The 12,501-nt window shown below is 39.8% G+C and overlaps 2 protein-coding genes across 2 annotated transcripts in view; one reads left to right on the plus strand and one right to left on the minus strand.

Moving 5' to 3' along the window:
• LOC115758170 (zinc finger protein jing) overlaps positions 1-12,501 on the plus strand; it is a 196,132-nt gene that overhangs the window by 164,171 nt on the left and 19,460 nt on the right. The gene's annotated exons all lie outside the window — the stretch shown is intronic.
• On the minus strand, positions 2,123-3,313 carry LOC115758230. The gene is made up of 3 exons (XM_030698782.1): positions 3,011-3,313; positions 2,732-2,920; positions 2,123-2,504 (listed from the first exon to the last, which is right to left on the minus strand). Exons 1-3 carry the CDS (start codon positions 3,066-3,068, stop codon positions 2,290-2,292), a joined length of 462 nt encoding a protein of 153 aa, XP_030554642.1. The 5' UTR covers positions 3,069-3,313; the 3' UTR covers positions 2,123-2,289.

Genomic DNA, 12,501 nt, shown 5'->3' on the forward strand with positions numbered 1-12,501 from the left:
GTCCGAGTTCTTGACTCCGCCAGTTTTCCCAGTTCTACGGTTGCCCAGACCCCCCCCCCCCCCCCCCTGCCCCAGCTGCTGCCTCTTGTTGCTGGGCTCTGGTTGCCTCGGCGCTGATTACTCGCCGCTGTTTGCTGGTCCTGAACTTCTCTTGATGTTCAATCACTCAAGTGTATTGGCCGGCAACGATTTCAGCTCGCCTTCAGTTCAAGTTTCCAGCCCCCAACCAGCACCACCCACTCCCTGCGCAGCTGCTGTGTTTACTCAGTTGTTGCTGTGTCTGTCTTTGATACATTTAATTTCATTAGATGCACCCCACGACAACAAATTGTCGGGGAAATAAATACATAGCTCTAGTGGGCATAGTGTCATTTAGTCCATAGTGTCCCCCAGATTGACAGAGGGTTAGGCATCGGGGTTGGAGTTTGCAATTGGTATTAGTTGCAGGGCTTCACATGGGGTGACAGTTGTGTTTACCTGTCAACTTGGCTAGCAATATGCCTGTGCTGGATATAAAAGCTAAAAGCAAGCCTCTAACTTAACCTTAAACATTTCTCTAATCAACTTTTCAATTTCTTCAATATTTGAGATGAAAACTCTGGTTGTCAATATGTTTATGTGGAACATGAAATAATTTTACCAGCTGGCAACCCTATTTAAGCATAGATCAAAAAACGTTCAGTGAGCGTTGCCACTATGTTAAAAAATTACATCTAATTATAGAAAATTGGCTAAAATAATAGTTGCCTAATATCTAATCTAATCTAAAGTATGCAAAAGAGCTGTCTCTATGATTAACTCAAAATAAATAACTACTGGCAATTTAAAATTTATACTGCCCTCGACGGTGCCATCTCATAAGAAATTCAATAACTTCAATTTAGAGCAAAGTACTAAAATTGAATGGAAACCCCGCAAGCAGGTGAAGATAATTGCAAGTTGGCAACTCATAAATATTTTAAATGTGACAACGGCCAGTTATCACAGATAATTGCCGGTATATCGGTCAAATGTGTGTCATTATACAACACATATGGGGCAGGCAATACACATGAATGAATAAACTGCTAAATGTATTCAATTATTCAGCAAGTAAGTCGTACGGACTTTGTCTAAATGCCATGAGTAACTCTTTTTTATTTGCCAAACTAACAAGAGGCAGGCTAGAGTTGAGAGGGTGGCAACACTGCATTGTTCACTTTGATGGGAACCTGTGAAAAAGGACCTGAGAAAAATGTAGCATGCAATCAATTACGTAAAATACATAATACCTTTGCCTTCCGAGAAGCCAACTACTCTTAATTCCACCAAAATAAATATTCTTTACGCTCAGAGCACTTAAGTCGGAGCCGAAAAAGACTCTGCTGCATTTCAAAGTCCAATAGTGTTTATTTACACTTCATTTCATTGCAAACTAATTAAAAAAATAAAAATAAATCCCATGCGATCGACACCGATAAGCAAACGGTATTAAAAAACCACCTGCAACGTGTTTCATTCCCCTTGTGAGCATTTCCCATTGCCAGACATTTCGAATCTGATTGCGCGTTCCGATAAACAGTTGTTCCATGACGTCTTCTTCTTCGTATTCCGCACGACTCATAAACGTAAACAATGCGAAGCGTCGCGACATTTCAACGACAATAGAGCTGAGAAACTGACCACAGACAACACGAACGCGGAGCATAAACAAATAACTGAACGCATACACACAAATGCACTAATACGAATACGAATAAGAATACGAATACGATTTCAAATACAAATCATAATAAACAAACGAGTGAAGTGAAATGTAGTTCACACAGACACGCACGCACACACACACGCACACACGCACGCACAGAACAAAAAGTGGCAACGCCTACGACATTTTTTTTCTTGCCTTTGCTTTTGGTTTTACTTTTCATTTGCCTTTTGCGTATTCATATTCCACTTTAAATACACACACAGACACACTCCGGGCCGTTTGGCTATTTCCGCTTATTGTTTCATTTCAATTGTATTGGCAGCTTCATTTTGTTCCATTTCCCACGTCGTTTCAGACGTTCATAACCTGAAATGGCCGTGAACTACAAGCGAAAAAAAAGTAAATAAAAAACTATTTTTTTATGGCTGACAACTTTGGAACTGGCATTTAATACATCTGTATACATATATTCAAGCTGCTGTTACCCGGCATTGCCCGCAACATACTCTACACAATGCAGCCTGTGTGCACTCACATCGCTATATACCATACAAGGAAAATTACAGTACTTCTGTTTTACAATATCTCTATGGGAAATATCAGAAAAAACGATGCATCAATAACGTCATGCAGCCCAGATAAGTCCAATGCCAGGGCTGCTGTACACCCAGAACTGACAGACCTCTGCAGATACATTTTGCCTTGCAGAAGTCACAAAATCTAGACGGATGTCCAGACTTATATATCTGCGGATGCATGGCAACCTGGCAGCCTATACTAGCAGACCAAAAGCAGCACCATTGTTGAATATAATCTAAAATTCATATAGATATATAGATATAAAGATGAATATATATATAGGTATATAGATATATAGATATATAGATATATAGATATATAGATATATAGATATATAGATATAGATATAGATATATAGATATAGATATATAGATATATAGATATATAGATATATAGATATATAGATATATAGATATATAGATACATAGATTTATAGATATAGGTAAAGATATAGATACGCACCCACATCGAGCGGATAGGGCGAACAGTCTGAAAACAATTTTGTGGGATCTGGTGTGCTGGTCGCGAATTGTTCGGACGTCAAGTGGACCTTTGATATTTCGGCGCCCGACATGCAATAATATCCGGGTTGACTTGCATTGCACTTTGTTTTCCACGCCTTGGCGCAATCATAGCACTGACTGTCGAGACCTATCAAGACGGAGAGACGATGGGTTCAGCAGTTGCCGAGCTCTCGAGTTCGTGAGGTCTGCCGCCAGCCAAAAGGGGGGCCACACTTACCAGGCACAAGGAACAAGACGACGATCTTTGCCAGAATTATACCATAGAAACTCACCATTATTTACTAAAAAATTTAACAACTTGAAATCTGAAAATACTGTTTGCTTTTTTTTTTCATTATTTTTTGACACATATCGACAATGTTTTGGGTTCCAAAAACTTTAAATTCCAATGTCTTACTGTCTCGATGGATATTTCTCTAATTATGATAGCCAACTGCCAGATCATTGTCTTGTGTCCACAATATAAAAAGAGTCAAAGACTTTGAAATATGGCGATCATCATTATGGGAACAACACACAGGCCGCAGCAGTGCCCGATTTGAGGTTTCCAGAAAAATCGGATCTAGGAGCACACGCCTGACAGATATATCCACATTTTGTTTCGTTTAGATGTGAGTTTCCGGTGAGCAGATGCATCAGTATTGACAAGCATAATCAAAAGGAAGCAATATTTTTGTTTAATATACGATATTCCCATATAGATACAGATATATCGATATTAGAATACATGTTTCCATATCACACTTCCATGGCGCTTACGCAACAATTTGACGACCAAAGGGCGCCATTTATTGTCAGTCATCGTCATTGGTCTTGGCTCAGGTAATGAGGTCATCTGTACAGATATAGCCACACTTGATAGTCCCACATTTAACATTCCAATATCTTTCACAATTATGGACCTGGCTACGTACACCTGATATATGTAGGACCTATTAGAGCTGAGCGAAACGATGAGCGTTTATTTACCTTTAAGGCTTAGTAAAAGTAAATAGTACAAATAAAGCATTGCGACATGGCTGCATGACAAGGCTAAACCGGAATGCTAAGTGTAAAATGTTTACGAACTAGTTCATTTTACTATACTTTATAGTATAAGAACTCTATGGCCTAGCCAAATAACAGATGAAAGCGCAGACTTATTTCAACATACATCCCATTCTTTTTATACCCTGAACCCATTCAAAATGGGTATAAGGGTATATTGTATTTGTGCAAAATGCAAATGTATCTAACAGGCAGAAGGAAGCATCTCCGACTCCATAAAGTATATATATTCTTGATCAGCATCAATAGCCGAGTCGATCTAGCCATGTCCGTCTGTCTGTCCGTCCGTCCGTCCGTCCGTATGTATGAACGCAAAGATCTCAGAACCTATAAGAGCTAGAGAAAATTTAGATGTAGATGCTCCTAGTTCCCGCGCAGATCGAGTTTGTTTCCGATAATCGATAACGTACTCCGTTTCCAAGCAATCGATAAAAATCGATATCGATATCCTGTTTTTTGGGTAATTTTGGTAAATAATAAGAGCTAGAGTCACCAAACTTGACATATAGCTTCTAAAATAGAATATATATATGCATTTGATGTTGGAAGAAGAGGGTTCAGGGTATCCCCTATTCGGGAGCTCCCGACTAGAACCTCTTACTTGTTATATATTTGATAGATCCGTATTAAATGGTAACCATGTCACAATAGTGATATGTTCACAATCAAAGCAAGAGATCGCTGCACTATGCTATTCTTTTGTCCAGACACGTCCATAATTAACGGCAGCCAAATGACGTTTGCATATTTCGATGTGGCCTTAAAAATTGTATTCATTATTTTTTTTTCTTTTCGATTTAGCCTTAAATGAATTCTTCGCTTTGGCGAAATTCTGTTGAATTTCTTTTTTTTTAATGCTGATTATGCATAGTGGAACGACCGAATGTTCCGAGAAATCAACTGAGCAACAACAACAACAGCCAGACGAACGCAACCTTTGCGTTGAGGGAGTGTTGACTTTTTCGGGATCTGTGTGTGCCTCAACTCGGCGCAGACAGAGGAGACACTAATAACAGGCATCCAATGGGAATTAAATGCATTCGCACAATCCGCAGACAAGTTTTCGGCAACAGTCCAAAGTGGATCCCACACATGGATCCTTCATTGAGCTGCTCGCAAATCAGCTTTTAAAACTAACCAGCTTAAGAATTATCCAGCCAACTGTTCATAATCTGATCGGGGTTGCTTATCATCTCATTTTAAAGTAGTTTCCAAGTACAATTCTCTAAAGTTATATTAACCTATGTTTGAAATATTTCTTCAGCAATTAGTTAGCCACATTGTAATTAAATATCAAATTATATTTTTTCTTTGTTTTGACATGTAGAAAAAATAATGAAAAAGTGAGAAGTTAGAAATAACAACAGTTGGTCTTGGCTATAAATGAGATATTGTAGACTAAATTGATGCTTAAAACCCAAGAGATTTGCTCAAAAACTGAATTTCACTATCGATTATTATCGATTGCTTGAGAATGGGGCAAGTTATCGAGGAGGACCTACGTGCAAAATTACTCTAGCTCTTATAGGTTCATACTTACGGGCAGACGGACAGACGAACAGAAAGAACGATCGATTCGGCTATTGATGCTGATCAAGAGTATATATACTTTATGGGGTCGTCGATGCTCCACTCTTTTTACCCATGTTCAATGGGTACAGGGTATAAAAAGCTAATAGCTTAAGCATAATACAAACTATCTTTATATTTTATAACACTCTTAATGTGAGTTCTTAATGAAACCTCGTTGTTCCGATTCACTTTGACCGCCTATAACTTGGGAACTAGACAATTCTGTATATCTGCACTGCGCAGCACTAAGAATCTAATGAAATTTTAAGGTGCAAACTCTGATTTGTGTGCACCTTTTTGTCGATCTGACAGCCCAGAGGAGCACGAGGAGATAGCCAAGTTTCGGAAGCAGTCGCTAATCATAGACGCTCGCAGCCTGACACCTGACCAAACGCAACACAAATTGGCCTTTCACTTTTGGGGCCACTTGTCGCCACTTGCAACCTGCCCCGCCCACTCGCTGCTGCCGCTGCCGAAAACTTTGCCGTTGTCCTCGTTGCCAATGGCACCCACAGCATTTGGCGATGGTTGCATTGTTATTCAAATGCTGCCATTAATACTTCACTGGCAATTCCGACTGCGCCAGCGTTGAGCACGAGATTCTAGAATAGTGGATGCCACCAAAAGTGGCAGAGTGTGTGCGCCTATGATTTGCATGGGGGCCACATGTCAGATGAGTGTGTGTGTGCCTGTGGCCCCGTCTCGGGCTCCTGCTCAGGCTAGTCGCTTTTCATTTGATTTCCAGCAGCTATTCATATGTAAATGCGCTCCGAGACTCCTTGACACACACGCCCATCGGCCACACCTCGTGCTCCGTGGCAACTCCTGCCCCATGCCACATGCCACACGCCACAGAGTAACGCTGTCTACTGTGGGCTACCCACACGCTCGCTTGGCATTTTTCCTATTGCTTTTCCTTTTGACTAAGGTTCGCCTTTGGAAATTTAATATTCGAAAATGAAATTTCAAGTGTTTTGAATTTATTAACTTGCCATTCACAAGCTTCTAACAATTGCCAGCCTGTGGCGAGGGGTCGGCAAGGGGGGCGTGCCGGCTTAGGCCAGCGCTATTTTCATGTTTTATTTTGCCTGGTCAAAGAAGCCAAACATTGTCCACAAACAATTGGCCGCAAAACTTTGCCCGTACACGCTTGTGCTTTGCGTATCGCCCCCGTATCGCCTGGTATCCCCGGCCTCGCTCTCGGTCATAGTTCCGGACTCCTTCCTTAGCTCTCAGCAGCCGTTGCTGTGCATTAACGAAACATTGTAACAATAAACTCCACACATGGCAGCCCATCTACCCCAAGTGCTCCGTTTGTATCGTATAGAAAAAAATATTATTATAGTTGTTCTTGCTGAGGGGGCAGCAGCAGCAGCAAAAAAAAAAAGCGAATTGAAATCAAAATCATTTGTACGTTAACTCCGAGAGAGCTGCACTGAAACCCCGCACGAGATGAAGAAGAAGCACAGCAGCAACAACAATAGTGACACTAGGCAACATCAATAATAGCAACTAGGAACACAATGCAACAACAACAACAACAACTACAACAACGACAACATCATCCCTCAAAAAAGGTATTGAATTTCAGTGCATGTCTTTGCTGTCCGATTTCCCGAACGTCGTAAGTATCCCTCGCCCTGTCGCATCACTTTTTTCCATGCCCTACTAAAGGGTATTTTAATTTCGTCATGAAAGTAGTGACGCCTGATCTGTATCTAAAGTCAAGCTGATTTAGTCCTGTTCTCTTTCTAAAACTCAATTTCAATGCAAACTTTCCGAATCGGGGCACTATATCATATAGCTGCCAGTCCTAAATTCTTGTATGAGGAACTTTTATCTTTTTCGAAATATCCTGATAATCCTTGGCATTTATTAGTTATACCAAGCTAGACTATAAAATTATCCGTCTAGAAGTCGATCGGACAAATCGATCGATGGAAGGCTCTCCTGTACCTTATGATTCGGCTCTCGTTTAGAAGCCTATCCGAGACTCATCTCCGCAAGAGTATTCAATCTTCGGCTCGCCGAATATAGACCTTCTTGCGTGTTTTTTTTTTTGGTTCGGTCTCGTTGAGGCATTTAATGAATTTATCAGCTGTGGCCATCGCCTGTGTCTGAGCTCTGAGGTTTCGCTGGGTTCTGTTTTTTTTTTTTTTGGTTCCATTTTCAGCTTGAGACATTTTCGTAGAACTCTCGGCAGCACATTTTGGGCCATTGTAAATTCAAATACTTTTGCACTCCATCTCTTTTTCTTCCTTCTTTCTCAAGTTCGTCTTTATTACCATTTAATGTGCCTCATTCGCTCTAATGTTAATGGATTTGTGTGTAAAGTTCGTTCCGAACGGGGTTACAGCGGGGGTCCACGCCCTCAATCATGTCTCCAGACAGTCGTCAATGTTTTCGAATAGTTTCCCAAATCTTACAATCTAATTGTGAATTCAATTGTGAATGTCTCAAATAGCGCAGTCATAAATTGTCAATAAATTTTACAAAATAAGAAAAAAAATCTCATCGAACGTTTGCTCCAGTTGACTTTCCTGTTGCTGAACTTTTTACCCTTTGAGCTGACAGTTGTTACTAAATATGCTTCAATAGTTGCCAAATTTCTGTTTCATTTCGTTTTGTTTCATACTCTTACATTTCATACATTTCTTAATATTTCAGCTTTAGTGAAGCCTTTTGGCTTATTCCTTCAGATTTTAGTTGTATGTACTTATACTACCCTTTATATTATGTTTTCAGACTGTTTCATTCCCGTTTTGTTTCTTAACATCTCTATCCCTCTTAAACATACTTTCACCTCTTCTGGGGGTTTTCATTTTGTCTTGGCAGTTCACTTCCATTTCGTTTATCATTTCCGTATTGGGATTCTTTCATTCACCCGTTTTCTGTGCTTCACAGTTTCTGAATCCTTTTAAGGATACCTTTGCCGTTCTGTTATGTTCAACATAACATATATATCCAGCACAATTACTTTTGATGTTTCATTCCATCGTTGCTATTCGGTCAATTAATGTCAAATAATTGTTTCATTTCGTGATATTTATTTTGTTTTACAACTATGTTGGAATGCGTTTCTTCAGCACATTCAATTCTGGTGTTTCATTCCATCATTCCACTCGGCCAGTTAATATACAAATATTTTGTTAGTTATAATGTCATCCCATCGTTCCACGTATAGCACAGGTTTTCGGTTGTTTAAACACTCTTAAATGGTCCCCCTTTACGTGCATCTCAAGCCATAAAACTTTAAAATTTAACCTGGTGATACACGAAATTCCAATAAGGTAGTCAAAACATGGAATAACTCTCACGCTACGTTGTTTAACACCCAAAAAACAAGCAGCAGCAATAAAACTTTAAGTAAACACTGTAATTGTGGTTGGCAAACGATGAGCATGAACCGCAAAACTGCAAAAGCAGTATCCGGGCATATGTATGTATAAGGATAGACCAAAGCCAGACCCAGACTCAGTCCCAGACGCAGACCCACATCCAGACTCTAGACAACGGCACCTGCCTGCTGCACAGTGGAGGGCAGTCGCATGTGGATTAAAGACAAGTTGCAACAACGCCGTGGGGCAGGACTAGAAAGTACACACAATTGTAGATGCAGTTGAATGAAAAGTATCTACAAGCAGCACGACAACAACAAGATACAACTACAAGATACAAGACAGACACAATAAAACAGACAAACACAGAGACAGACAGACGGACAGACAGACAGAGAGAGGGACAGATGCTCGGTCGGACACACGGGACTAACTAACACCGACAACAAGACAATTAAATTATGCAGGATTTTTCCAGGAGGCCAAAGTACTTGCCGTGTATCTCGTACGGGCCAACTCTTTGGAATTTGCGTTTTAAGCTACGGAATTGATTTTAAATAAATTAAAAGTTAAATATTGACTAAAATTGAGGACGGCAGGTGCTAAATGCGCCCTTACCTTCTTACTTCGTAAAGAGTCGTGACTCTTCCTCCCTCTCTTCCTCTCACTCTCCATGCCGGTCTGCCGCTCGTGTGAAAATTTGTCAAACCTGTCAAAAACGGCAAATGAATTTCAATAAATTTTCCTCAAACAATGCCCCGAGGACAAACTCGGTCAAGTGGGAAATAAAAGCTTGAGCATCATCTATATGCATTTTAAATCAAATGCGAATGTTTTAGCAAATAACTTCAAAGCACTCGACAAGTTGAAACGATTTACCTAATTGTGTTATGGAATTTTATAGTAGCCGTAATAACTTTAATGAAAGCTAAAAACCTAAATACCATCCTTCTCTTGATATACAAAACGAGAATTCAATATAATTGGTTTTATGTCAAATTTAAGGCTTAACAATTTTTATAGTTGAAATATATTTTGTTTACTCTCTTAACTAGTTTTCTACAATGTGAAGAATATTGAACATAGAATAAAACAGTTAAATACAGTTACAAAAACAGATATTTATTTCTTTATTTTGGTTAATTTTGCTAATTTATTTATTTCTATTATTTTTAATACAGAACATTTCCTATAGCTAAAAACATTTATTATATATAAATACATTATATATTTTATATTATTATATAAAAAAATTGTTACTCTGTAAAATATTTAAAAAAAAATTTCAATTTAAGACAACAAATTTTAAATAGGAAATTCGTTTTAAATTTTGAAAGCAATTCAGAGTGTCAAATACCTAGTAGAGAATATTTTTTATAGGCAGCTTCAAATATTATTAAACATTATTTCCAAAGATTTAAATACACATTCAAGGCGTCAAATCAAGTTATGTTGGTTCTCTTAAAAAAATTACACTGATTTTAAGAGTAATCAAATAATATCAATTTTTATTTAATAATAGTATATAGACTGCAGAAACTAGACCCAAAACTTAAGAATATGTTGCTTTTATTATGCCCTCATATTATATTCTGAAAAAGTTATTTCGGCTAGCCATACATGCATATACATATGTATCTTTGCCTAACCTTATCTTATGTATATATAGCTTATGATAATTCCATTTCTAGAGTTTCTAAAGTTAGGAGTTTTTCTAGTTTATCATTTTTCTCTCACTGTCCAAATTCCTTGCAATTCTAACTTGTCTTATATGTATGTAGTTCCTCAAAGATTTGGCAGAATGAATTTTCTATTATTTGCGAAACTATGCATAATCCTCGACATTTTGCGTATTTTATGGGAAATTGAAGCTACCCATCTTTATATAAATTGTTCTTTGATTGTTTCGCTGCTTTTCTGACAGCTTCCTCTTCACCTCGTCGCTGGCTCGCTCCCACTTAAGATCGCTCCATTAACGTTTGGCTTGCCCGTGCAGGAATCGCCCCAAGGTATCCAATTTGTGGGGCGCTGCAGGCCACTTGCAGTTGATTTGCCCTGCGGCTCCAACTGCTAAAGCAATGATAAATCATCTTTTGTTTTCATTTTTTTTCTTATATTATTATTGTTTTTTTTTTCTTTTTTTTTTTATTTTCTTTGAGTTTTCGTTAACTGTTTCCCAGGTTGGACGCCTCTTCAGAGCCGCCGCCAGCTGCTGTCTGTTTCTTACCTTTTTGGGTAGATGCATTCGTAAATTTCAATGTAATTTTATGATTATGGCCGCACGCATTTTGATTGATACTTTAGCACTACTTAGAGCGCGAGAGCGACCGAGAGAGAGAGAGAGAGTAAGAGAGAGGGGAGAGAGAGGGCAACGTCCGCCGGAGGACAGGAACGTCGCACCCTCAACTCTGGCATTGTATTTCGATATTGTCCGCGATGATGATGTGTCCGATGATGATGATGATGATGATGATGATGATGATGATGATGATGATGATGATGATGATGATGATGATGTTGTTGTTTTTGTTGTTGCTGCTGCTGCTGCTGTTCCAGCGAATTTCAATTTTCGAACGAAATGCATTTCGGCTTTTGTGAATACATCAATCTTATCGAGGGGAACGCGTCACGGGTAGGGGGCGGCGCAGGGGACATACCAAAAGAAAATAAAAAGAGAAAAAACTTCCTGCGGCGCTGAATATTTTCAACGCCTGCGGCTACAAAACTGGCGCTCATTATGCACCAAGACGCGTGGGCGTGGCTGGGCCAGGGGCGAGCTGTTGGGGCTGCGGCAACCTTTGGGCCATGTCCGGCCACAGCCACTTGTCGGTGCGATGCCCCCTGCCCCCCCCCCCCCCTCTCACTCATTTCGTATGCCTTTAGGCCGCCCAATGTAATTATTCAATACATTTTACGTGCGTCGCATGCCAAAAGCTAGACACGCCCACAGCGGCAGTTGCCCAATATACATATGGCCAAGGCAGGTTTTCCACTTCAACTTCATTAGAATATAACTGTGTGTGTGTGTGTGTGTGCACAATGTGTCGTTGACTTGCCCCAACCACCCTACACCCCCCCCCCTCCCCCTTCCACCACTGGCCCCACTTTCAGTTGAGCTTTTCCTTTTACTTTACTTGCTGTTGCCACTTTTGGCGCACTTTGCAATTTATTAAACATTTTATTGCGCCCCAAGGCGTGCTTGCTAAAAGTAAAATGCTGCACAATGTGGCCAGACGGCCGAAACTTTGATGCCCCGCATCTCGCAGGCAAGGCTCTGGCAACTGGCAACTCTGGCCAAAGAGCCAGCACAATTAATGCGAAAGCCTAATGTAAAACCGAAACACAAAGCAGCCACAGCACGCAGCAGCAGATAAAGAAGAACAAGAAGAAGCAGCACAGGTGGTCGAAACCCAGCGGAAGGGGGCCAAAAGGGGGCTGGGCCTTGCGTAGCCCGAGTGCACACAGAGTTGTTTGCGCAACGCAGGCACCATAAAAGTAAAGAGTTCTTAAGGTGTTTCATATTATTTTCATGGCAATTGTATTCAAAGCGTTAACAGCATAAACTTTGGAAGAATTTGGCTTATTGCATGCGTATTTTATGCATTTCCCTGGGGAAACAACTTTTATAAAAGTCAGAAAAGAAATCCATATTACGTTTTTTCTTCGAGATATTGTACCTTATGCTAAAAACAACTTTAAGAAACAGTCTCTAAAGTATTGTTTTCTGATTTTCCTTTGAAGCTTCTCTTTA

The sequence above is a fragment of the Drosophila novamexicana genome, unplaced genomic scaffold (genome assembly GCF_003285875.2).
Source record: "Drosophila novamexicana strain 15010-1031.04,08,12 unplaced genomic scaffold, DnovRS2.1 tig00000137-arrow-arrow-pilon, whole genome shotgun sequence".
Lineage (NCBI taxonomy): Eukaryota > Metazoa > Arthropoda > Insecta > Diptera > Drosophilidae > Drosophila > Drosophila novamexicana.

Excerpts from the sequence above, each read along its gene's own strand:
- LOC115758230 (XM_030698782.1), bottom strand. The coding sequence starts at position 3,068 with ATGGTGAGTTTCTATGGTATAATTCTGGCAAAGATCGTCGTCTTGTTC. Across the intron at positions 2,921-3,010 it reads CGTCTTGTTCCTTGTGCCTG|GTCTCGACAGTCAGTGCTAT; the intron begins GTAAGTGTGGCC and ends CCGTCTTGATAG. Across the intron at positions 2,505-2,731 it reads GCCCTATCCGCTCGATGTGG|ATTATATTCAACAATGGTGC; the intron begins GTGCGTATCTAT and ends TATGAATTTTAG.